Below are 25,444 nucleotides of genomic sequence, written 5' to 3'. Positions count from 1 at the left end.
GAAAAATTACAAAAGCAACCATAAAATAAGTTAAAAAAAAAAAAAGACAATAGGTACCTACCTATCAGTAATTACCAATAGGTAATTGAATGAAAATGGGATATTCCAATCAAAAGACAAAGGGTGACAAAATAGATGAAAAAATAAGAGCAATCTATATGCTGCATACAAGAGACTCATTTTAGACCTAAAGATACATGCAGATTGAAAGTAAAGGAACAAGGAAGCATTTATCATGTAAACAGGTGTGAAAAGAATGCCAGGGTAGCAATATTTATATTAAACAAAATATTTTAAAACAAAGATAGAGAATCCTTCAGGGGACAAGCAACAGGAAGATATAACAATTGTAAATATTTATGCACCCATCACAACTAAAACCATAGAAATAAAAAGGATTATAAGAATACAATGAAAAAATATATGTCAACAAATTGGACAACCTAGAAGAAATGGATAAATTCCTAGAAACATATAATTTATTAAAATTAAAATTGAAGAACTAGAAATTTAAACAGGCCAATTATCAGCAATGAAATTGAATCAGTAATCAAAACATTCCCAGCAGACAAAAACTTAAGACCAGATGGCTTCACAGGTGAATTCTACTAAACAATTAAGGAAAAGTTAATACCTTTTCTCCTCAAACTATTCCAAACTAAAAGGAAGGAAAACTTCCAAATTCATTATATGAAGAGTGCATTACCCTGATACCAAAAGACACTACAGAGAGAGAGAGAGCATACGCAAGAAAGAGAATTATAGGCTATATCTCTGATGAATATAAATACCAAAAAACCTCAAAATATCAGTAAATTGAGTCCAACAATACATTAAAAAATTCATTCATCAAAATCAAGTAGGATTTATTCCCAGGATGCAACCATAGTTCAACATTGGCAAATCAATCAACATTATATATCACATCAAGAGCAAGGATAGGGAAGCCTGGGTGGCTTAGCAGTTAAGCATCTGCCTTTAGCTCAGGGTGTGATCCTGAAGTCCTAGGATTGAGTGCCACATGGGGCTTCCTGCATGGAGCCTGCTTCTCCCTCTGCCTGTGATTCTGCCTCTCTCTCTCCTCTCTGTGTTTCTCATGAATAAATAAATATTTAAAAAAAAGAAAAGTAGGTTTAAAGGGAACATATTAAAGGCCATATATGAAAAATCCACAGCTAAAATTATACTTAACAATAAAAAACTGAGAGCCTTCCACTAAGATAAGGAACAAGTCAAGAATGTCCACTTTCACTATTTTTATTAACATAGTACTAGAAATCCTAACCACAGCAATCAGATAAGAAAAACTAATAAAATCATCCAATTTGACAAAGAAGTAAAACTGTCCACTATTTGCAATGACATGGTACTATATACAGAAAACTCAAAAGACTCCACCAAAAAACTATGAATAAACAAATTCAGTAATGTTAGGATACAAAATCAATGTACAGAAATCCATTGCTTTTCTGTACACTAATGAAGCAACAGATAAAGAAATTAAGAAAGCAATCCTATTTACAATTGCACCAAAAATAATACCTAGGCATAAACTTAATTAAGGAGGTGAAAGACCTATACTCTGAAAAGTATTAAATCATTGATAAAAGAAATTGAAAACAAACAAATAGAAAGATATTCCATGCTCATGGATTGGAAGAACATATATTGTTAAAATGTCCATACTACCCAAACCAATCTACAGATTTCATGAAATCCATATCAAAATACCAATAGCATTTTTCACAGAACTAGAATAATCCTAAAATTTGTATGGAACAGCAAAAGTCCCTGAATAGGCAAAACCACCTTGAAAAAGAAAAAGCAAAACTGGAGGCATCACAATTCCAAACTCAAGTTTTATTACAAATCTGTAGTAATCAAATGAGTGTTATACTGGCACAAAAATAGACTGAGATAAATAGAACAGAACAGAAAACCCAGAAATAAACCCAAAACTATATGGTCAATTAATCTTCAACAAAGGAGGCAAGGATATGTAATGGGGAAAAGATGGTATTGAGAAAACTGGATAGCTACATGCAAAAGAATGAAACTGGAACACTTTCTTATATCAGACACAAAAATAAATAAAGTCAAAGTAGATTAAAGACCTAAATGTGAGACTCAAAACCATAATACTCCTAAAATAGAGCATAGGCAGCAATTTATCTTATGTAGGCCATAGCAACATTTTTCTAGTTAGGTCTCCTTCCTGGGGCAAGGGAAGAAAAGCAGCAAATGAATTATTGGGACTACATTTAAAAAAAACTGCACAATGAAGGAAATAATTAGCAAAACTAAAAGACAACCTATGGAATGGGAAAAGATATTTGCATATGCCAGGTCTGATATAGTATTCAAAATACATAAAGAACTGATACAAGTCAACACTCCAAAAACAAATAGCCCAATTAAAAATTGGGCAGAAGACATGAACAGATATTTCTGCAAAGAAGAAATGCAGATGGCCAACAGAAAAGATGCTCAACATCATTCATCATTAGGGAAGTGTAAATCAAAACAGCAATAACATCTCACACTTGTCAGATGGCTAAAATCAACAACACAAGAAACGTGTTAGCAAAGATGTGGAGAGAATGGAATCCTCATGCATGTTGATGGGAATGCAACCTGTTGCAGCCACTCTGGAAAGCAGTATGGAGGTTCTTCAAAAAACTAAAAACAAAATTACTTTCTGATCTGTAATCACACCATTGGATACTTACCCAAAGAATACAAAATGCTAATTTGAAAGGCTATATGCACTTCTATGTTTATTGCAGTATTACTTACAACAGCCAAATTATGGAAGCAGCCCAAGTTTCCAATAATAAAGGAATGGATAAAGATATGGTATACGATGGTATACAATGTGATATTATTGAGCCATAAAAAAATGAAATTTTGCCATTTGCAACAACTTGGATGGAACTAGAGAGGACAATGCTAAATGAAAATAAGTCAATCAGAGAATGATAAATACCATATGATTTCACTCATGTGGAATTTAAGAAACAAAACAAAGTGGGGAGGGAGGGAGGGAGGGAGGAAGAGAGGGAGGGAGGGAAACCAAGAAATAGACCCTTAACTATAGAGAACTGATGGTAACCAGAAGGGAGATAGATAGGTGAGGGTATGAGTGAAATAAGGGATGGGAATTAAAGAGTGCACATATCATAATGAGCACAGAGTAATGTATAGAATTGTTGAAGCATTATATCATACAACTGAAATTAGTATAACACTGTATGTTAACTATATGACAATTAAAATGAAAAAGTTAAATAAAATAAAAATGTCAAAGACCACTAAAATAATTATGAAAAAAATTATGGATAAAGATGACCTAGTAAGCATTATTTTCTTTGAAAGCTGTTTTTCACATAATATACAATTAAAAATAAAAAATATTTTCTAAATTATCAATAGAAATATGTAATGTATAATTTAGCACCTATAGTTATATAACAGACATTCATTATGAAAGCAGATAAATAATCTAATCAGTCCTATAGAATTTTCTTTGCTATTCTTTTGGTTGACAAAGGGAAAAATGAAAGTATTTTTATTTGTATATGCTGATTAGAGCAAATATTAATTTATCCAAACTTCTTGTTTTCAGAGGTAAATTCTCAGAAGTTTTGCAGAATATGACTTACTATGCCAGATTGAGGATTTTTTTTTTAATTTTTAAATAAAGTGGTCTAGTGTTTTAAGCTGTTTTCATTTCTGAAATATTTATATATTTATGCTTGTAAATCTATGTGGGTGAAAATGGCTTTTTGTTTGTTTTTATAGGTTGCTTATAATTTAAAGGTCTGTTTTTTCTCTCTTAAAATTAGACATGTTTTCAGTGACAAGTGGAATCCCCACTGTAAAAAGAAAGTATAATTGAATTTTTTTTCTAAATGGACGATTAGACAGAAAAAAATAAAGTGACTATTATTTTAATGAGGCTGAGATGATTTAGTGATTTTGGTGTCACTACTTTTTTGCTATTTTGTGCAGTCTATCTAGTACCTGACAGACTATATAAGTCCTTTCTTCACCTATACAGATGGATTTACATCCAGGAAATTCTATGATGAATTTATCAGTTGGAGACAGGCTTCAGCAAATACCTGAGTAGCTGGAAGGAAGACTGGCCTTGAAGAAAGTAGCCTCTGACAATCTGGAATTCCCTTTCTACTAAATCTTTAAGGAACCTCAGAAGAAATAGTCTTCTGAGGACCTCTCTGTGGCCACATTTTCTGAAATCCAAACCTAATTTTGTGATCTTCAAAGTAAAAGTGAATCAATGGCAACAGAATATTTTACTGTAATAGAAAATCTGCAAAGCATTACTATTACAGATAAATCCCAGTGACCTCCATTTACAGTAGTCTCTATGGGGTCATGACCTCCTTTTTCTTTCCTATTCTATTCTCCCTTCAGATAGCTAATTGTCTTTCTCTAGTCTAACATTAGAGGGAGCCCTGAAGTACCCAGTAGTCTATATTCATCTTTGTATTATATGTATCTATATCCATTTCAGCATTTATCACCTTGAATTGTTTTTTTGTTATTCTTATTTTCTACTCATATATGTGATTTAGTATAACACACTTAAATGTTGCTTTCGTGTGCAAGAAGTTATGCCAATGGCTGTGGGGAGATAAAAGATTGCAAGCATCTTGAAATCTATGATTCTTTTTTAGATTTGTTAAGTGTGTCTTCATATTGCCTGGCATACATAGAGAAACCCTATAAAAACTTACTAATCTTTCTTTTATGATCCAAGACTACAGATTATGTGGGAAATAGCCTACAGTTACAGGTATTTGATAAATACATATGAACCTAAATGGCTAGAACATGGTAGGACACAATCCAGACAGATGTAGTATTATTAAAAATGAAAGGTTGTTTGCTACAACAAAGACATATGAATACGATCACTATTAGTTTTTCCACTAAGTTATTCTAACTGGAGATCATGATTCATTTTTATCTGGATAATTTCAGCATTCATTCAATGTCATGCATATCAAAGTACTACAACTTGGTCATCTAGATGGAAGTGAACTGTTTGTCAGCTCTTTTCTATATTGTTAAATAGCAGGATATAATTAATTGGTACATATGTAGTGAGAGAAATTATCCAGCCACTCATGTCCAACAATCAAGATATCATTACTTGTTCTCGTGAACATACTTTCCTTTCAACAAACAATATGGATATGTATATTGTTTACAACTTTAATAACATCATGTTCATGGGACTTCAGTATCTTGCCTTCATCTTTGAAACAGTGGGGTTGTCCAGGAGCCCACACTCTTCTTCTGAAGCCCTGTACAGGTAGACACCATATATGGATAAGTCAACTCCAATCTGCCACTCTGCTCTCTACCTACACTTCCTTTCTGAAGTTTGTTGCTCTATCATCTTTTAGTGTTATTCCACTCTGATGCTAAAGTGAACTTTGTGTGATCCGTATCTGAAAATGTAGCTCTCTTGATTTAATCTGATTCTACCTACCCCCTAGTAGAGATTCAGTCTCTAGATATTTAAAAAACATAAAATGAAAAATAAATTAAAAACTGCTTTAATGAAGAAAATACCAATTTCTAGATCATTCCTCTGTGTTTTTTTTTATGTGTTTTTTTAGTCTTTCAGTACTTTTTTTTTAACCTGCTGGAAAACTTTCCCTTAACACTTACAAATGTATTTCCTCAAATTATATGCACACCTCTGTTATATAACCACACCAGATTATAATATTTGCTTTGCTATCTCTATTAACTATAAATTCCTTGTTTATAAGAACTCCTTTTGTATTACTTTGCCTTAACACTGACAGAAACATTATTTGTGTTCAGGAAATATTGACAGAATGAATGAGTAAATGAATGAATGTCAAACAAATCAATCAACCCTGAGTTAATCACTGGGAATGAATCAATCAAGATAGGGAATGAGGGAGATATAAATGATTTGAAAGTTTATAATGTGTTTAAATTCAGTCTTTGAATAAATTAATTTCTCTGCCGTGTAGTTTCCCACTTAGAAAAATGTCAGGTGCAGTTCTCATTTCCCTAATAATCTTTCTGGATAATGCCTAATAATTGATTTTCATGTTACTTTTTCAGTGTTTCTCTTTCACATTTGATTTTTGAGCATCTTAAAATAATTATTTATTGGATAAGGGACATAATTTTAAGGATGTGGAGATATGACCTTTAAACCTTACAGAAACCATGCAAGATGAATATCATTGTCTTCATTTAACACAAGGAAATTGTGACTAAAATAGGTCATGTATATTATCTCTAAGATTTTGAGCAGGATAAAATTAGGGTTGGAACCCAAGTTTTATTTCTTTCTTTTTTGGATCAAAAAGCTGCTCTTTTTATTACTTAATTCTATCTTGTTGCATAGCCAATTAATTTTTTTATTGGAAAATTATCAAAAATGCTGACCAGAAATCAGTGGAGACTTCACTACAACGAAATTCTTAGATATTTTTTCTTCCCAGTTAAATTTATAATAATCTCTAGGATGTAGACTTTTCCACCTGTACCATGTTAATTCATTGGTATAAAATAATTATCATAAGATGCATGATTAAGTTTCTAGATATTCCACATGAGAGATAAAATTCTCACCCAGACTATTTCCAACTAAAATGTTCACTTTCTGAAAAATCTTTATATCCATCATTTATTTTGTGGATTCATCTACTTTTGAGATGGTCAGAAGTAAGTTTGTTTCCCAAAAGACACATATATTCTAAAACCTGTAACATTATTTGATCTTCCACCTGTTGATGCCAAATATATACTTCACTCTCAGTTCTTACAAAACTAACACATATATTGAATGTATATAGACGAGAGATAGCTAGTACTTGCCTAAAAGAGTTATTATTATTGCTTTGTCATGTAATACAGGTCAAAACCTAAATTTTAAGTTTCTGATTTCTCTTATTTTTTTAAACCTTCCACATTTAAGCAGATGAAAAATTCACCCACAGTGAAATGCAGATGAAATGATTAAGAAAAGACAGTGGTGTTCAATCTAGGTAATGGAAGGAGAGAAGGCTATTGTTGTTCCATTTAACCTTGAACAAATTGGACCTTGTTCTTTCACAATCTATAGATAATGCATCGTAAATGTCAGTATTAATTTCCTAGTACTATTTAAAAGTGTACACAAAGGTGGTGGTCTTGAGAAGGTGACACATGAAAAAAAATTCTAAATTTACAAAATGTGTATATAATGTAAAAATTATCATATTCTCTTTGATGATTCTTTTAAATTGACAAATCTATATAGAGAGGGAGAAAAATATATAATACACTTCTATGACTTTGATATTTATACCATTTTAGCTCTCTTCCTCTCTTAATACAGATATTAATGATTTCATATGAATGGCATGAATTATAGTTTCACATGAATGATATTGTTTAAAACCTACAGGTACGTTTTATATATAAAGGTATGCTACAAAATGCTTTTCATAAGAAATACTTGCTAATTTACTCTGTTTTTAAAGTTTCAGTGGTCATATAGTAGGTCATAAATGTAAAAATACACTTTTGTTTAAATCATTATTTTTTTGTAGTTTAATGATTGTTGTTTCTAAAATCCATGACAGAATATTAAATGTTAGTAATTTAATGTGTCCTTGAAAATTTAAACTAGAGATGATGAGATACTGTCCTTTCTCCCTTGGTAATCCAACAAAACCCCAAGTTAGAGTACATCAATGACACATTATTCAAGGATTCTCTTATCCCTTCTTCCTGTTTGCTTCAAATATAAAAATGTACTATGACTCATATAAAGCTATGCAGCATATAGGCAAAGCAGAGTTAAGGGGTGTCAGTGACAATGAGAAGCTCTGCCAGAAGCAAAGGCCTTTCTCTTATAACATCACACGTATATTCCAAAGAAATAAGTATTAAACAAGATCACACATTAAAATTTATAGGATATCTAGGAGAAATGAGACTGGGGAAGAAACTCAAAACTATTAAACGTTTAAAACAAAACCATAAACAGTAATATGCCTATTAAAATACTTGTAGGGTTAAATCATAAATAACATTTTTACCTAGAATTACTGTATTTTTTTTTTCAGCATGGAAGTAGGCATTTGCACTTCCTCTTTGAGGGCATTCTCTTCTAGCCATTTTTTATCATATTATTTTAATCAAAATTATAAACCTGATCTAGGTGTGCCCTTCATCCACTGCTTATTCTAGTCCATGGCTTTGCTAACTCTATAATTAGAACTCTCAGTTGTCACCAAAGAGCCCAACATAGAGGGACCTAGTGATTTTGAGAGCTACTATGCCATCCATAACTTCCCTAAATCAAGGTGATTCTACTGATTTTCTTTTTTTTTCTTAATATATTGTTAAAGCTTTCCCTTTCATTGTAAGAAAGTATCTCCCTATCTTCAAATATTAACATCTTTGAAAATCTGTGCCAAAACCATAGTGACATCTATGTTGGCATTATTTCCCTTTTAATCCATCACATGAAATATATCATACCAAATGAACACATATTGGACAGAACCGACTGCATCTTTAAGAATGAAAATTATAAAAAGTGTTATACATATATAGACATATGTATGACATATGTAAACATAACATATATATCTTTATATGGATATTCATGGGAAAATCATCTATATATCATGCAGTTTACCAGACAATATTTACACATCATTTTACTTTTCTTCTCATAGTCCGATGAGTGCTTGGGCAGATGCTGTAATCAGAAGTAGTTGGTAGAGTGTCCCTGTCAGACATCTACTAAGATTTGTTAACACTTAGCCAAAAGGTACATTTTCAGACTTTTACTACTTTTCCCTAAACAATTCTAGGGATAAGAAACATTAAAAAGATATTATATAAATTCAGGAAAAGGCCCAGAGTTAGAACTTGGTAAAAAAAAAAAAAAAAAACAGCATATAATTTGTGCTTTCAAAATCTTATGTTCTTAATTCTATTTCAGCTAAGAATTCTAAATTCTTTTTAAGAATGTAATTATTTATATGTCAAAGATAGTAAATTAATGTTTTGCTGAGGTCTACTTTTATAATTGTGTTCTCTCAAAGATCTATCTGGGTTATTCATCTATGGTTTATAGTTGCTTTACCTGTGTCTCAGTTTACTAAATTGTAAAATGGTTCTTCTAATAACTGTCCATAGTTAGCACTTATTAGTATTTCTATTTAACTAACACATAAAGTAAACTGAGTATCACCTGCATTTATACAGGCACATTTTCCAGTTGATAAATTAATTGGCTTCTAGAATCCAGATTCCATAATTAGGAAAAACACAATGTATGATATAACCACCACATATTATTGAAGGGGAATAATGTCCCACTGAGGATAACATGCAGATTCAAAGTTTGTATATAACTGTCATCCTTTCCTGTATTAGAAACCCACTGTCATCCCTGACATATAGCCCATGTATTATTTGCCTCCATGTTAACATTCACAATAGTCCCATGAGGAATTGTATTCTCCATTAGAAAATGAAAAAATAGGACACTGTTATGGAGATGGTCAGCTGCTGCTGCTTTTTTTTTTTTTTAAGATACACATGCTTTGTTCTATTTTTATTTGGAAAATTCCTATATTTTTTAAGCCAACGTATAAAATATTTTGTATAATATCTAAAGCAGACCTACTGTATAAGAGATTTATATAACAGTTATATACACATGTAGCATAAGGCCAGTTCTCCTGTTCTTGATCTGTTAATACAATGTGCTAAACATACTTTTGACTGGCTCTCTCTAAAGAGATCCAAAGAAGTGGAACAAATGCTGGTCTACCTCAGTGATGAATGATATAGTCATTCCCAGCAACTGAAGGTAAATATCACCAAACCCCCTTCTCTTTCTACTGCTTCAGCCACTCTGTCAGAAATTATCACAAATGGAAACTGGCCAATGGGTAAGAATTAATGTAGTAAGACTCTGACAGCAGAGATGATTAGGAGCTTGGAACTGGCTCCCATTTTATTGCACAATTTCTATCTGTGAGATATCCCTGAGGCCCTTTGCTGTTGGTTCTCTTCCAATATTTTCATGTGCTAAGATGTTTATCCTGAGGTTAATTTTGTGTGGATAATACTAACAGTCCATTTTTGAGTTTTATAGCTGGCTCATTAATAACCATGCTGTTCAGTATCTCAACCTGCTTTCTGATAAGCTCTTCATTTTTTTTTTTTTTTGGCATCCTACAATAGAAATAACTTGATTTAATGAACTGGATTCTGCTTTTTCTTCATTACTCTAATGATAATTGTTATGCAGTTTTTGTGTCATGCTAAGGCTACAATCTCTGGCTTTTATTAAAGAGATATCAAAGAAAAATATGACTGAATTCCTTTCAAAACAAGGAAGAATCAGGGACAGAAAGTGACCCTGATATGAGGAAGCTTATTCTATTAACAAATAGGAGGAAAGGGGAGAGATTGAGTGGAGGAGTAGGGAAAGGATGAAAAGATCCCTTTTTGCCGCTCACATTCAGAGATCAAGAAATTCTGATCAAGAAAAAAAAAAACATTAAATTATGTGTCTCAATAGCTTTTTGAATATAAAGAAAGCTTACTGGAAAAAAATGACTTAGAAAGAAGACCTAATTTCAATGTCACAAATTATATAATCCAGGAAAAAAAAGTAGATTTTTAATGCAACTGAATTTTTCCTTAGGCCCAACAAAAGAAGAAAAACTTGACTGCTGTTTTACAAAGACTCAGGAATTACCTAAATTCGCTAAAGCCACTGGATCTGGGCTCAACTCAGTTTTTTTTCCCCCCCGAGTGGATAAGTTTTATTTCATAGTTTGCTTTACAAAATTTAAGTCATTTAACACGGTACAACAGAAACATGTGAACATGAACTCTATACCACTCCCCAAAAGCATATGAAAATACACAAGGATAGAGAAATTCAAAACTAAGTGGCCTAAACATACAATTTTCGAACTAAGCCTATCATTAAGGTTCACAGTTTCAGTACAAAAGCATGGTCCGCGAGTAGTGATCATGCAAGTCCACCTGGAGGGCAGTCTGATCTCTGTTCAGCTTTAGTGCCTAATCACAGCCATACCTTTTCCAGGATGGCACCCCACATCCCTGTAATTCCTAATCCCAGCGGATTAATGCCATTTTTCTAAACGGTTTAATACTGAACAGATCTGTGAATTCAACTATATGGACACAAGTGTTGAAGATATAATACAATTTGAGAATTTTGTTGATAAGCCTAATTTTGTATATATTATCAGGTAGGCCTTATCATAACCACCACCAGAAACACAGGCTCTGCCAGTATAAGAATGGCTCTAGGCAGAAGCCTAAATAACCTTGACCTATCAAATACTTCCCTATAACTCAGGGGGGGGAAAAGATATTCAGCCAAAAATTATATTATAAACAAACCACAGGATCAGAAAGTTGCAGATATTAAGTGATATTCCTAGTGAAGATAGATAGGGATGTAGATGAGAAATAGTTCTCTGACAGGAAAAAAATGTTATTTCTCATGTTGTAGTTAATAAATATATGAGAAAAGTCATTCTACTGTTCTGTATGTAGGGCAATCCATCCATGAGAAGAAATCTAAGGATCTTAAAATGAGAAAAAGAAGGAATTGGTCAAGAAGCTCTTAGCCAATGTATGTATCTCTATGCATGTATTGAAAGAGGTCAAACTTAATGCTACAACCAAACCATCACTAACTATAAATTTCTATTAAATAAATTTCAGATTAAGGCAAGACAAATATTGTTTAAGGCAAATGTCCTATGTCAAACTCACCTTCTATTGAATCATCCAGCAGATGACTAAGTCTCCTATGCCCCTTCCCTTCCACACCCCAGTGGACAGATACACAGCTGTTAGTATAGCAATTTTAAAGTTCTACCACATAGGAAAAAGAAATCTTGCCATGCAATAGATTGGTCAAGGAAAGTGTACTCATTCAAAAGTATTTTCCTTCCATCTATTGTAACCAAGTTTTACTGGTTAGGAAAAGACTTCTTAAAGTGTACTGCAGGTGATCTTAACTATTTACAACATAAAACTATTTTATTACAAAAAAATAAAAACAGCATATAATTTACTCAGGGTAACTCAGCATATCCTAACCAAGTCAGGACCAAAACATAGGTCTTCAGCTCTCTTTACATGGATTTAAGTAGCAATTTGTGAACCTGACCAAACATGTAGTCTGCACACTTTAGCTGGTGTTCACTTGAATTCAATTTTGGTATAGATGGTGTTTTGGTTAGTCATAAAGATTGTTTTGTCATTCTAAAGGCCTTTTGGATATTGTGTGTTTACTCATCTTTTTTTTCTATATTTTATTATATGCTCATATCCTGAACTCTCTCTCCATACAGACATACTTAGTGCTGAAGGTTTTGAAATAAATGAAGACTGCCTTCTAAGACCTTAACTCTTAAGAAAAGTTCAGTCTTAATTGTGCTGTGTTATAAAATACACATTTCGTGTCGCTACAGTCTTTCCATGGCTTAGAACAGGTGGAATTGTCTTTTACCACAATCTTCAACAAAATTGTATGTCCCCACTCTCAGCCTTGAAATACATCTCCTTTCTATGGACCTCCAGAAATTTCTGAAACAGAGGGAGTAAAACAAAATACCATAGTAAAAAAGATGAAGATGACTATATGCCTGAGACCAATATAGCACTGTATGTTAACTGTATTTGAATTAAAAATTTTAAAAATAATAAATGCTTAGAGCTTTAAGAGATGAAGATGACATTCAGAATGTCAAAGAGGAATCAAATAAATTGAAGCTTGCCAATTCTACATAACCAATTCATATTCTTCCATAACTCATCTTGAAATAGATATGACTGTAGCGTGCACCAAAATAGAACAAACCCAACTAAATGGAAAAATGTGTTAAAGTCATTGGCTGGTTATGCACTGATATCATTGTGTGTTCTAACACTGAAAACTTGTAAAGACAGGTTGAAAAGTTAAAAATGGCCCTTTAGAGAAAATACCAAAGGTGTAGAATTCTATGTTTTCTCTGGGTTTTGCAAGCCTTAGTAAGAGATTGAAGGCTTTTGTTTATAAAAATCTACAACTATTTATTAATCATTAAGCTTGAAAGACATGCTTTTAAACTGTATTTTTAAAATGTCATAAAATATCTGTGACTTATTAACATTTTGTCTACACTTAATTCAGCTTTGAACTCATTAAATAGCTGTGAACAATAATAAGTTCATTGGAAAATTATATCTTCTACATCAACAGAACATTTTATAATGTTACCTTAGAGCTGCTACCAGTGTTAGGCTAGAAAATTCTGCCTTAATAATGGACAACACTCTAATAATCACTCCAAAAGATCTGTGGATTACATTTTTTTTATATTAGAAGTCCATCTGACATAATATCTCATATGACATGACAATACATTTATCCATAGACACTGCCCAGTTTAATTTCTGGACAATTGGTCCAAGGCTTTTTTTCAGTTCTCCATTTCTAACTGCAAGGAAATATGCTCAAAATAAGCAACACTGGCTACAAACAAAAGAATAGTAACAGTTTCTGTTGTTTCATGAATTTAATAACTGTCTTAAATTGCTTACTATAATTCACAAAGTATTTTCAAATATATTATGTCAGTTAATGCATGCAAAGCTGAGGAAAACAAGACTATCTTGCCATCATTAAAGATAAGGAAACTGAATCTTGGAGTTTTAGTGTCTTGCTTATCCATGTTCAGAGTAAAGCTGTGACTCAGATAGCCATATTTTTATTCAGCTTAAAAACTGAAGTTAATCATTATAACTTATTCTCTGTGGATCATGTTTTACTCTCTAATATTTGCAATAAATCCCCCAAGCTTCAAAATATAGTATCTTTATATAAACAAAAGGCTTTTAAAGGTCCTTCCATTTTAAACCTCACATGAGTCTACTTTTCCTGAAAAGAATTAGTTCAACAGAATTTTCAGTGTTCAGGCATAATGTGCCAGGCATAATGATTCATGATATTTCTCAAATGACAGACAAGTTGTATCAGTGTCACCTGGGAATCTGGAAAAAATAGCAACTCCACACTTCGTTCTGAAATAGGCAATTAGAATTCTAGGCACAAGCACGTGCATATGTGTAGTAAAAATTTGCAATAATCTGGTAAAGAGGTAATGTTGCAAAAACTAAAAAATTAAAATTAAAAAATAAAATTACAAGAGCTAAAGATCACAGATACCACAGAAGGACAATACAGACTTAGATTTGGATCATGGGGTCACCATTAATTGTGTGATTTAGAGGATGGGGGGAGATCATGACTAAGACACTTTGATGGCACAGTGTACTTATAGTACTGGAATAATAATACACTTATAAGCCACACAAAAAAACAACTTATTCCCCAGAAAGGTTACATAAATCTCGGTAGTGAAGAGTAAATAAAATAATAGATCTTAAGTACTTAAGCCACAAAAGACATTGGTATTAGCTTACCAGGGTTGGTTATCCTAAACAATAGAAATGTATCTTCTCACAGTTCTGGAGAATAGAAGTCTAAGAGCAAGGTGTCAGTAGGTGTGTTTTTCTTCTGAGACCTCTCTCCTTGGCTTGCAGCTCATTTCCTTCTTGCTGCCTCTTCACAGGATCTTTCTTCTGATGGTTCAGGTCTTTAAGATCTCTGTTGTATCCCAATTTTCTCTAGTAAGGACACCAGTCAGATGGGTCACAGCCTACCCTAATATCTTCATTTCAACTGACCACTGGGAAGGCACTATCTCCAAACACAGTCACATTCTGAGGCAGTAGGCATTAGAGATTCAACATATGGATTTTGAAAGACAAAAGATAGCCGATAACAGCATCCAGTAAATTTTAGTTGTCCTATATTTTGTCCCATTCCCTACCTCCTCCTTTACCTAACTCAAGGGTTTCGCACAGCCTCTGTATCTGTTCAATTCTATTTGCTGCCTAGAAGTTATTTTCTTTAGCAAATCTGATAATGTTAAAAGCCCGTTGATGAGGATTATTTTGTGTATTGGTACGTACTGGTGGTTCTCAGCAACACATTTACATAATGCAGCCAAGGGAGTTTGGTGTCTTTACAGGAGAGTAAATAGGGTGAAGATTTCTGGTATGCAGCTCAAATAAAACTAGAGATTTTCTCAGAACCTTGCATGCTCGATGATCTTTAAATCTATCACAAGGACAAATAAATGCATGTTTGAACTATGTCTAGGTTTGGATCTAAATCTGATTTTATGAGAGGCTGTTGTCTTAGCTTTTTTATATTCTAGAAAAGAGGATACCATTGTACCACTATAATTTGACTTTTTAAGATTGTATACCCTATCCTTTGAGAGACAAAGTTCATGCTTTATAACCTGTGTGTCCTTTTTTACTTCTAGCTTTCAAATTTTTCAAATATATGCATCTCTTTCCTTTTTTTTTTTGTTTTTTTTTTTTTGTTAACTTTGGTGATGCTAAGTAATTTTTCCTCAATATATGCTTAAATTCTCGTTAGTGAAAATTCCATCACACACACAAAAAAAAAAAACAAGAAAACAAAACAAAAATCCAGGGAATATTAATGTAGTATTTTCTTTGGTGTCAGAAATTCTTTAGGACTTTTCATTCCTTGTGTTAAGAAACAAAATTCAACTGAGTAATATAAATATCTAATTAACTTTATTCAATGATTCATGATTTGGACAGCATCCCATTCAGCAAATAGAAGTTCCATGGACTTGTAAAAAATGGAAAGATTTTATAGGCAGAAATGGGATGGAACAGAAGGCTTTTAGCAAAAGAAAACAAAAGATTGTTTCAGCACAGGTCACTTTCCCTTAAGGGGGAAGTTGGGGGCCGGGAGAGGGAGGGGGTCTTAACATTTAGATTACCTCACTAGTACAGATCAGGAAATTTCAAAGCGATTGGTTTAAAATTCCACTCATGGGAGAGGATGACATTGCAATTAGGTTAGGTATTAAGTTTTGGAGGAATTTTAGAAAAGACACTTCATTTTGGGTCTGTTGTCTTTTTTAATGCTTGTTAAACAATTATTAAGTCTCCATAACTGGTTCTGATCTCTATCAGATCCTTTAGGCATTGCATACCATCTGCAAGATATTTCTAAAACACAATGTCTGGAAGAAATTCAATAAAGTGGTCCAGTATGTCAACTTGATTATCATTCTTTAGAAATGCCTATGAAAAGTGAATGTATGTTTCTTCATTTCTCTCAGTTGAAAAATGGTTAAAATAATCTCTTAGAAAATAAAATCTTCAAATCTTTTCTTTTTCATTTTTTCAGCCCATTAGAGAACTTTTCATTTGAAATTTTACAAAGGAAAATAGCATTATATTTTCAGGTTTATTATGAAGGATTAACAGAAATTTTAATAACCCACATAGGTCTTTTCCAAAATTTTTAAATATTAAGTGTGAAAGTTAAAAATTTCTACCACATTGCCAATTGTTTTGCCTCATGTTTTGGTCCAATGTGTTGGTATTTACAGGGATGAAGAACCAGGAGGCCAGCTGGTTACAGATAAGTTCCATATTGACTGGGATTCAGTACTTGTTGACACAGATAATGTCATCACGGCACGATTTGATGGCAGAGGAAGTGGATTCCAGGGCCTGAAAATTTTGCAGGAGATTCATCGAAGGTTAGGTTCAGTGGAAGTAAAGGACCAAATAGCAGCTGTGAAGTAAGTGGGTGCACATTTTCCTGTTTTTCCTATAATGACAGAAGCTAGGTATATGATACATTAATACTAATTCAGAAATTTATACTTTACTGAATGGAAAGTTCTAAGTCATAAAGACTATATCATTTTTTCAAGTATTTTTCACTCTTAGCACCATATACAATAATTATCATATATCTACCACCGGAATGAAAATTTATTTTGAATTTATGAAAGTGGGAGAGACCTTGGGGTGTCTGGGTATTTCAGTCAGTTCAGCATCCAACTCAAGAGTTTCAGTTCAGGTCATCATTTCAGGGACATGGAGTGGAGCCCTGCATTGGCCTCCGTGCTGGGCCTAAAGTGTGCTTAAGATTCTCTCCCTCTCCTTCTCTCTCTGCCCCTCCTACCCTAAAAAAATGGGAGAGACCTTAATTAAACCACTTTATTATTTATTTACAATAATGTACAGTGTCTATTATTTCCCAGTTAACTACAATTCTTGAACTTCACAGATACCATTCCCACGGTGGCATGAGTGACCAAAAAATCGAGTAGGTTCTTCAAAACAATACACAGAAATTGACTAGGATTTGTCAAAATGTAGGTCAGTAGGTCTGAAATGGAGCCCCAAATTCTGCATTTGTATCAACCTGCCAGGTGATATCCAAACAACTGGACTATCACTTTGAGTAGCAAGGTTTTGGAATATATGATCCTTCAACATAAATAGAACTCCAATCACTAAAGTATTTCTAGTTGGAGGTCTGGTTTTCTTTGTGTGCATGTGTGTGAGTGCCAAGAATGAATTCCCATGTGCATTTGACTCAAAATATAAGTGTTATTTTTCTCCTTGCAGATTTTTACTGAAACAGCCATACATTGACTCCAAAAGATTAAGCATTTTTGGAAAGGTAAATAGAAATGTTGTCTCAAAAAAAAAAAAAGAAAAAGAAATGTTTCTATGTATTTTTTATGTATATAAAGTACATATATATACACACACACAATGTGTATTATATGTGTTTGTATTTGTGCCTAGTTTCTTCATTTTACTATAATCTCTCTGTACTATTCTTTAAAATGTAATATTATAATTAATAATGTGTACATCAGTCACTTATTAATCCAGCAACTATTTATTATCTAATTGGTCCTGGTATTAGAAGTAGAGCAATAATGAATAACAAAAAAATAGGGTTTCATAAAGCTTATCTTTTAGAAAGGAGAAACAAACACATAAATGAAAAAAATAGTTTCATATAAGTCTTATAAGAAAAATAAAAAATAGGTGGACAAAAGTTAACTCTAAAAAGGGTCAATGTTATTGGATTAAGCAGTCAAGTGAGATCCCATGGATTAAATGGTATTTAGGCTGATACCTAAATAACAAAAGGGAGCCAGTCCTACAACCCTCCTGTGGCAGGGTGTTCTCTATAAAAGGTTCAAGTACCATAGCCTTAGGGAAGACTGACAGGGCTTAGAAATGGAAAGATGACCAATATGCATAATTATGTCTTTAGTGTTTTCTGCATGATATATTTCATTGCATTAATTTTTATGTCAGGTTAAACATCATTTTCACAGTAGGGAAAGAGACGCCATATAGATACTTACTAGGCAGCTAGTTTATCCCTATCACTGGGCTAGACACTATAATGGATACTAAGATGAAAGGAAGGAGATCTAGTATTATTTTAGTTTAGAAACAAGGAAAATTATTGGTGTGCATGGATTTAAACATAAAAGATGTTTTACTATCCATAAATGAACCCAGAGATACATGACAGGAATAACTGATAATTTTACTGGGGTATAGATTTTAGTGGTGTTCACTGACAAGTAAGTATATGAAAAGACATTTAACAAAAGAATAAAATGTAAATCATCACAAATCACTGCCATTCTCCCCTGACTTCAGAGACCTGCAGTGCACCATGTCTTTGCTTTATTTTATTCTTGTTCTCAGTAACACTCAAGAGATCAATACAATGTTCCTCTGACATAAGTACAAATACATAGATTAAAGCCCAAACAATAAAGGTTTTTAATGAAAAAAATGGAAATGTCTAAGAAAGTGATCATTCCAAAGAAATGGAAATGCTAGACAAATTAACAAGTACATACACCAAAGTCTTCTCAAAAGCTATTGTATGGATGAACCTTGAAGACCATGTGCTCAGAGAAGTGGACCCATCACAGAGGGACAAACTGTGTGACCCAACTTACATAAGATATCTAGAGTAGTGAAGTTTATGAAGACATTGTGGAATGGTGGTTGCCCAGGGAGAGGGGAAAAGGAAAGCTTGTTGCTTAATAGGTAATAGAACTTCACAATTGCAAGCTGAATAAGTTCTAGAGATCTGTTTCACAATAATGTGAATACATCTGACACTATTGAACTGTGCACCTAAAAGTGGTTACCTTAGTAAATATAAAGTGTTTCTTACCCCACACATAAAAAAGTGCATCTAGTGGAGAACATTTTACTCTTTAATGGTCCTGATATATATAATAATTTACAACAGACTTAGGGCTTATTTATTTTAAGACTCTATCCACACACAAATAAGTCTAAAATGATCAAATGAGCTAAACAAATATTCATTACTATGGAAATTTAGATTCAGAAGGTTGTAAAATACCTCATGGAGAAAGTAGAACATAAACTGGATGGTAAAAGTCATTCAGCAAGCAGAGAGCAAGAAGGCTTTCATGTAATGCCCAATGTCAGTAGGAAGAGCATAGTTGAAGAACATGAATAAAGTAATTGACTATAATTAAGGCTCACATAAAGGAATGACAGGTAAAACAGTGAGAGAAGTATGGGTACAGACCTTAGAAAGTCGTTCATGTTAACCACAAAGTCAGATTTTGGTCCATAACCAGGAGAAAATAAAGTTCTAGGCCTCAGTTTTAAAAGTTCAAAATCCTGTATTTATTTTATAAGGGGGCTGATGAGCCTCAGGTAACTGATTCTGGTAATCTAAATATACAAAAGACTGATATAAGATATAAACAAGTAAAATGTAATGGAAATGGAAAAATATTCCATTTCAATTAAATAAATTAAAATGAATATCTGTGACTGAATTATAGTTTAGAACGTGGCTTTCTGATCAAAAAAAAAAAAAAAAAAAAAAAAGGGAATGCCATTAGCATCAAGACTTCAGGGATCCCTGGGTGGCGCAGTGGTTTAGCGCCTGCCTTTGGCCCAGGGCGCGATCCTGGAGACCCGGGATCCGGGATCGAATCCCATGTCGGGCTCCGGGTGCATGAAGCCTGCTTCTCCCTCTGCCTCTGTCTCTGCCTCTCTCTCTCTCTCTCTCTCTGTGTGACTAACATAAATAAATAAAAATTTTAAAAAATAAATAAATAAAAAATAAATTAAAAAAAAAAGACTTCATAGATCTCATAGTTTTTTTTCTTAAAATATACTTATTTAATTTCAGTATCAAACTAAGTTATCCAATACTCATAAAATAGGCTGGGGAGTTATGATTCATGCTTTTTTTGGCATCAGATTATAAAGCTATAGGAGGCTTTGTTTCCTTTGTTGGAAAAATGTAATGTTAAATTTATTTAATCAAGACAAGAATACTAAGAGTTTTCCATTTCTTTTGGAGTCAGTTTTAGAACTTTTAAAAGAATTTTTTTTCCGTTTCATATATTTTTATATTTTTGAAGCATAGTATATATTGTTATATGTTTAATCATTTCATTAGTGGGGGTAATCTGCTATTTGATTCCTAGTTTGGTTTATTAGTCCCTTTTTGCCTTTGCTAGAACATTTTCTCTTAATTGCTCTTGTTCTCCCTGCTTGTCTCTCTTCTACCCCTCTCCCCCATGCCTAACTCTCTTTTAATGAACCATATTTTGGCTTAGTTGTTCTCAATTTGTCTTTTCTATTTCACTAATCTGTCCACTTACTATCCTTATTTTTTTTCTTCTACTGTTTAAACCATTTGTTCCTAAATTACTGACGTGAATGTCTACCTTATTAATTTTCAGCAGTATTTCTTTCATTTGAGTTATGAAATCCCTTGCATTACTGCCTTAGGTACTTCCCACCAGTACTGATAGGTAGTACTTTTTTTAAAAACTTCATATAGTTATCCCCAGACCTCAACCTAATCTCACATAATGTATAATATTAATGTTCATTCCATCAAGTAATTATATCTAAAAGTTAAAGAAAACTAGAAAATTTTCTTTTATTAAAAAAATATAATTACATGAATTGAGAATAGATGGCAAAATTGAAAACCCATAAACATTATATGGAGAACTGATATTGCTGTGATTATCAGGCTACATCAATAGGGAATAAAATTAATTCCACATTTATCAAATGTCTACTATGTGCCTACCATTTTTGAAAGTGCTGGACATATGGCAATCACACATATACACAAGTTTTTTGTTCCTAGTTTAGTGACGAAAGAAATAAAAAACAAATTTTAAAAATTAGGGAAGTATGTAAAATGTCAGTAATAGAAAAATTCAGGAAAATTAACCAGAGAGTAAGATTGGGTGCCCAAGATTAAAGAAGAGATAGCAATTTCCATTTGTATAACAGGGAAGATTTCACTAGGAAATCATGTGACCTAGGACTATGAAATTTGAGAAGTCAAGAAACATCGATATATGAGAAATGTAAAAAAAAAAAAAGTACAAACATCAATATGGAAGTTTGTTAAAATTTGACTTAAAGAAGTAATTATTATACTTTTATATATTCTCAATTGACATAAGGCTTGATAGTGGCAGTCATTTCTAAGGTTTGAAGTTTTTAATATATGTAGTATGAAGGACAAAAATCAAGACAGGATGGTAAGAACTGTGATAAAATGTATATGATTACAATAAACAAAAAGATTTAATGTAAAATAATACAATGCAATAAATTGTGTTACTAGTGATATATATAGAGTATTTTTATTTTACATTAATTCATTGTGTGCCATAAGTGATGTGGTTCACAGAGAGTCTTAAGTCTAACGCTAGGAAGAACTTTTTATTTTTCTCCAGTTCTGTCAGTGTTTTTGACTGTATTCATTAACTCTCAGAGTACTCAAAAAAGTCACTTAACGATTATCTCAAAATACAAGATGCATGAAAATGTAATTTCTCAGTAAAATGGTTACTGTAGACACTACCCCTTGGCTCCTCTAAATCCATCTATCTATTGGATTCAGTTTCTTTCATCACGGGTATATCTTTTTTAAGATAAAAAATTCTCAGGAAACATTTCTATACTTTAGGTCCACTAAATAAAAAAATTTAACAGATAAATTTGTTAAAATTGTATAAGTAAAGTTAAAATGCTATGCAAATGAAAAGTTGATATCAATGAATGGAAAAATGTGACCACTGAGAAACCAATAAAATGCACAATTGACCAGAACAACCTATTCCATTAACTATTTTCGATCTTATCAAATAAAAAACACCCTCCAACTAAGTCAATATGATGACCCACAATTTCTGGTATCTTCCCGACAGACCAGAGTTGTTCTGAAAATTAAAATCACCATCTTGTGTCTACTTAGAACTTACATCCGATTCCTACCCTTTTCCAGGATATAGTTTCTTAGAACTTTTTTATGATCTACTCTTGCATTATGTGAGCAAATATAAAATGGTACTGAGGAAGGTGGGCAATTAAAATTCAATTGATTCTAATGCCTCCCAGTGTTGATTTTCTTTTAAAAGTAGAAATTATTTTGCTGGGGATCCCTGGGTGGCTCAGTGGTTTAGTGCCTGCTTTTGGCCTGGGGTGTGATCCTGGAGTCCTGGGATCAAGTCCTACATCAGGCTTCCTGCGTGGAGCCTACTTCTCCTTCTGCCTGTGTCTCTGCCTCTTTCTCTCTGTCTCTCATGAATAAATAAATACAATCTTAAAAAAAAAAAAAAGAAATTATTTTGCTGAAATAAATTAAAGCAACATTTTGGATTAGGTTTTTGAATACTATAGAGAATTTTATTTAACAGATTTGCTATCAGTAACTCTTAAATAAACTATTTAGCTTAATTCTCAAATTTTCATATTAAAAAAAAAAAAAAACGTAAAATGCAACTCCTTTGCAGCAGCAATGATTTACAACCCTAGATTCACTTTAGAATTACTTGGAAAGCTCCACAGCCCATTCTCCACAACTAAATTATTTTTGAGAGCGTTGATATATATTTAAATCTCCACTAGTTTGGGGAATGCTGGTTGAAGCTAGGGAGAGGTTTGGGTAGGTATATTTGTTATATTATTATACTGTAAGAACTTATTATTCAAAACATGGAACAGCAGTCTAGGCATCCTCTGGGAGTTTGTTAAAAATGCAACATCTTGGGCCCCACTCAGGATCTACTGAATTAAAATAATATGCATTTAACAACATCTCCAAGTGATATGAATGAGCTCTCAAATATTGATCTAGAATCTGCCCCTCTGTTGGAAGACACCATTCTACTTAGTGGAGATAATCCACTGAGACTTACTAGAGATAATCATACTGAGACTTACACGAAACAGGATTTAAAAAAAAAAAAAAAAACATAATACCAGTGTATTAATTTATATTACTAAATTGTGATTTATAGTTCTGTGGTTTGAAATATTCAGCTATTCTTTCAAAGTAGGTTATACAAACAACCAAATCATAATCAAATTTGTTCTAATTCTATTGCGGAATTAGAACCAGAAAAGTTAAAAAAAAAAAAAAAAAAAGAACCAGAAAAGTTACCAACTGAGATGACCATTACTCACTGTGGGAACAGTGTTGCCCCATGGGAAATATGTGAAACCTCTTGGCTTCAACACCTTGGTCATACCTTCATGACCAAGAACAAGAAACAATACACTGGAAAAGCTCTCTTTAAGGGACAGAACTTTTAGAGGCTCTCTATACTTGTGCTCTATAATAGCTACTTACTTAGTTTGCAGAACACACCCCACCCCTGCATACTTCTGGAGGGGAGCAGAATATGCCGTCCTAGGATACACCTCTTTGGCATAAGGATCATTTTGAGCTGATTATTTTAAGACACAGGAGAAGCTCTGGAAACAGAATAGAAATTACTCTTTTGTAAGAGACATTTACATTTATAAAAGAAATCTCCTCCTTATACTGGGATGAGAAGGTTGACTCTAAATCATAAGAAACTCTTATTAGGGGGCACCTGGGTGGCTCAGTGGTTAAGCGTCTGCCTTTGGCTCAGGTCATGATCCCAGGGCCCTGGGATTGAGTCACTGGGCTCCCCACAGGGAGCGTGCTTCTCCTTCTACCTAGGTCTCCGCCTCTCTCATGAATAAATACAATCTTTTTTTTTTTTTTTTAAAGAAACTCTTATTAATAGAGAAAGAACTGACTCCAAAGCAGACTTAAATCCACCTCACCCCCTAACAAACCTTACCCTTGTTTATAGTTCTTTTCCTGATAACTTCCAATAACTGAGCTCTCTCCAACCTCTTTGTCTTTGGCTAAAGATGGTTTTTGGGGTGCTGGCTTGGGCGACCTCCAGGAGTTATTATTCAGCATCACTAGGTATTTCCTGTGTGTATGTGAGGTACACATGTTAATAAACTATTTTTTTCTCTTGATAATCTTTTATTATAGGCATCTCAGCCAAGAACTCAGAAGGAGAGAGAGATACTATTTTTTTTCTCCTCCACTTCTTTCTTTAGATGCCTTAACACTTTTAAGCTTAATACTTCTGAATTTTACTGCCCTAAGGGTATTTTTGTATCTTTCAAAAGATAGGAGTAAAGACACTCTGTGGTACCTTATCTGTTATAATAATTTTATTTCCCTCTTTTTCCCAATTGGTGGAGAAGCTTTGCTCAAGCTTCTGGGTACTAGCTAAAAATTCTAGCACAAAATTGACATATGCAAAAAAAGAAGAATTTTTCCCCTACTCTTCTGTGCTCTGAGATCCCTTGAATAAAAGATTCAAGAGAAAAACAGAAGTTTATTGACATACATGCATGAGACATACTCAGGGAAAAGTGAGTAACTCTCTGAGTTGGGCTTAGAATTCAGGCTTAAATACCACCTTAATAGGGAAAGAAGGGCAGGATGTAGGCCTTTTAGGAGACTGAATGGTTGTTAGGAAAGATGAATGGGCCCTTAGAGAAAGAGATGGGAAGAGTGATAGTTTATGATGGTCTTTCTAGGTGTGGTGTGGATTTCTAGTGATGAGAATAAATCTTCCCTCATTGATGAAATTCCCAGGAAGAGGGTTTATGACAACAGTTCCTTTCAGAGTGTCTTTGGACAGATAAGAGGAGTTCAGAGAAAGCCTTTCCCTGCATTTGTTCTTTTTCAAATGTCTACAGCTCAAAATAATTAATAGGCAAAGTGGCATATTTTGCTACTCTTTACATAGGTTCTCTCAAATGCTTAAGTAATCTTTGCATTTGGGACTTTGATGTCAGTCATCCTATTTAAATAATGCTCCAAATAAGATAAATGAAATTTGTATTTCTCATCTCAAGAATTTAGTGGTACTAACAGATTCCTATCACAGTGGACTACACTAAAATCTTCTTGGTAATCTTTCAAAAGTAGACCTCATCATGAACCAATTGCATCAGAATAGCTGAGGCTAAGGCCTGGGTCATCGTTTTTGTTTTGTTTTGTTTTGTTTTTTAAATAACTCCCAGGATACTCTGATGTCCAACAAGATGAAGAATACTGCCCACAGCATAGCTA

At 33.1% G+C, this 25,444-nt stretch overlaps 1 protein-coding gene across 6 annotated transcripts in view; it reads left to right on the top strand.

Annotated features, from left to right (window-relative positions):
* DPP10 (dipeptidyl peptidase like 10) overlaps positions 1-25,444 on the top strand; it is a 1,540,096-nt gene that overhangs the window by 1,505,138 nt on the left and 9,514 nt on the right. For all 6 annotated transcript variants that reach the window (XM_072757585.1, XM_072757584.1, XM_026015550.2 and 3 more), the window contains 2 exons: positions 16,563-16,757; positions 17,596-17,650. In XM_072757585.1, the coding sequence (XP_072613686.1) occupies positions 16,563-16,757; positions 17,596-17,650 (250 nt within the window). The remainder of the gene's footprint in view (positions 1-16,562; positions 16,758-17,595; positions 17,651-25,444) is intronic.

Source organism: Vulpes vulpes, chromosome 5 (genome assembly GCF_048418805.1).
Source record: "Vulpes vulpes isolate BD-2025 chromosome 5, VulVul3, whole genome shotgun sequence".
In the NCBI taxonomy this organism is placed as follows: domain Eukaryota; kingdom Metazoa; phylum Chordata; class Mammalia; order Carnivora; family Canidae; genus Vulpes; species Vulpes vulpes.
The sequence above is the reverse complement of the archived record's forward strand: the minus strand, read 5'-3'. Positions and strand labels throughout refer to the sequence as shown.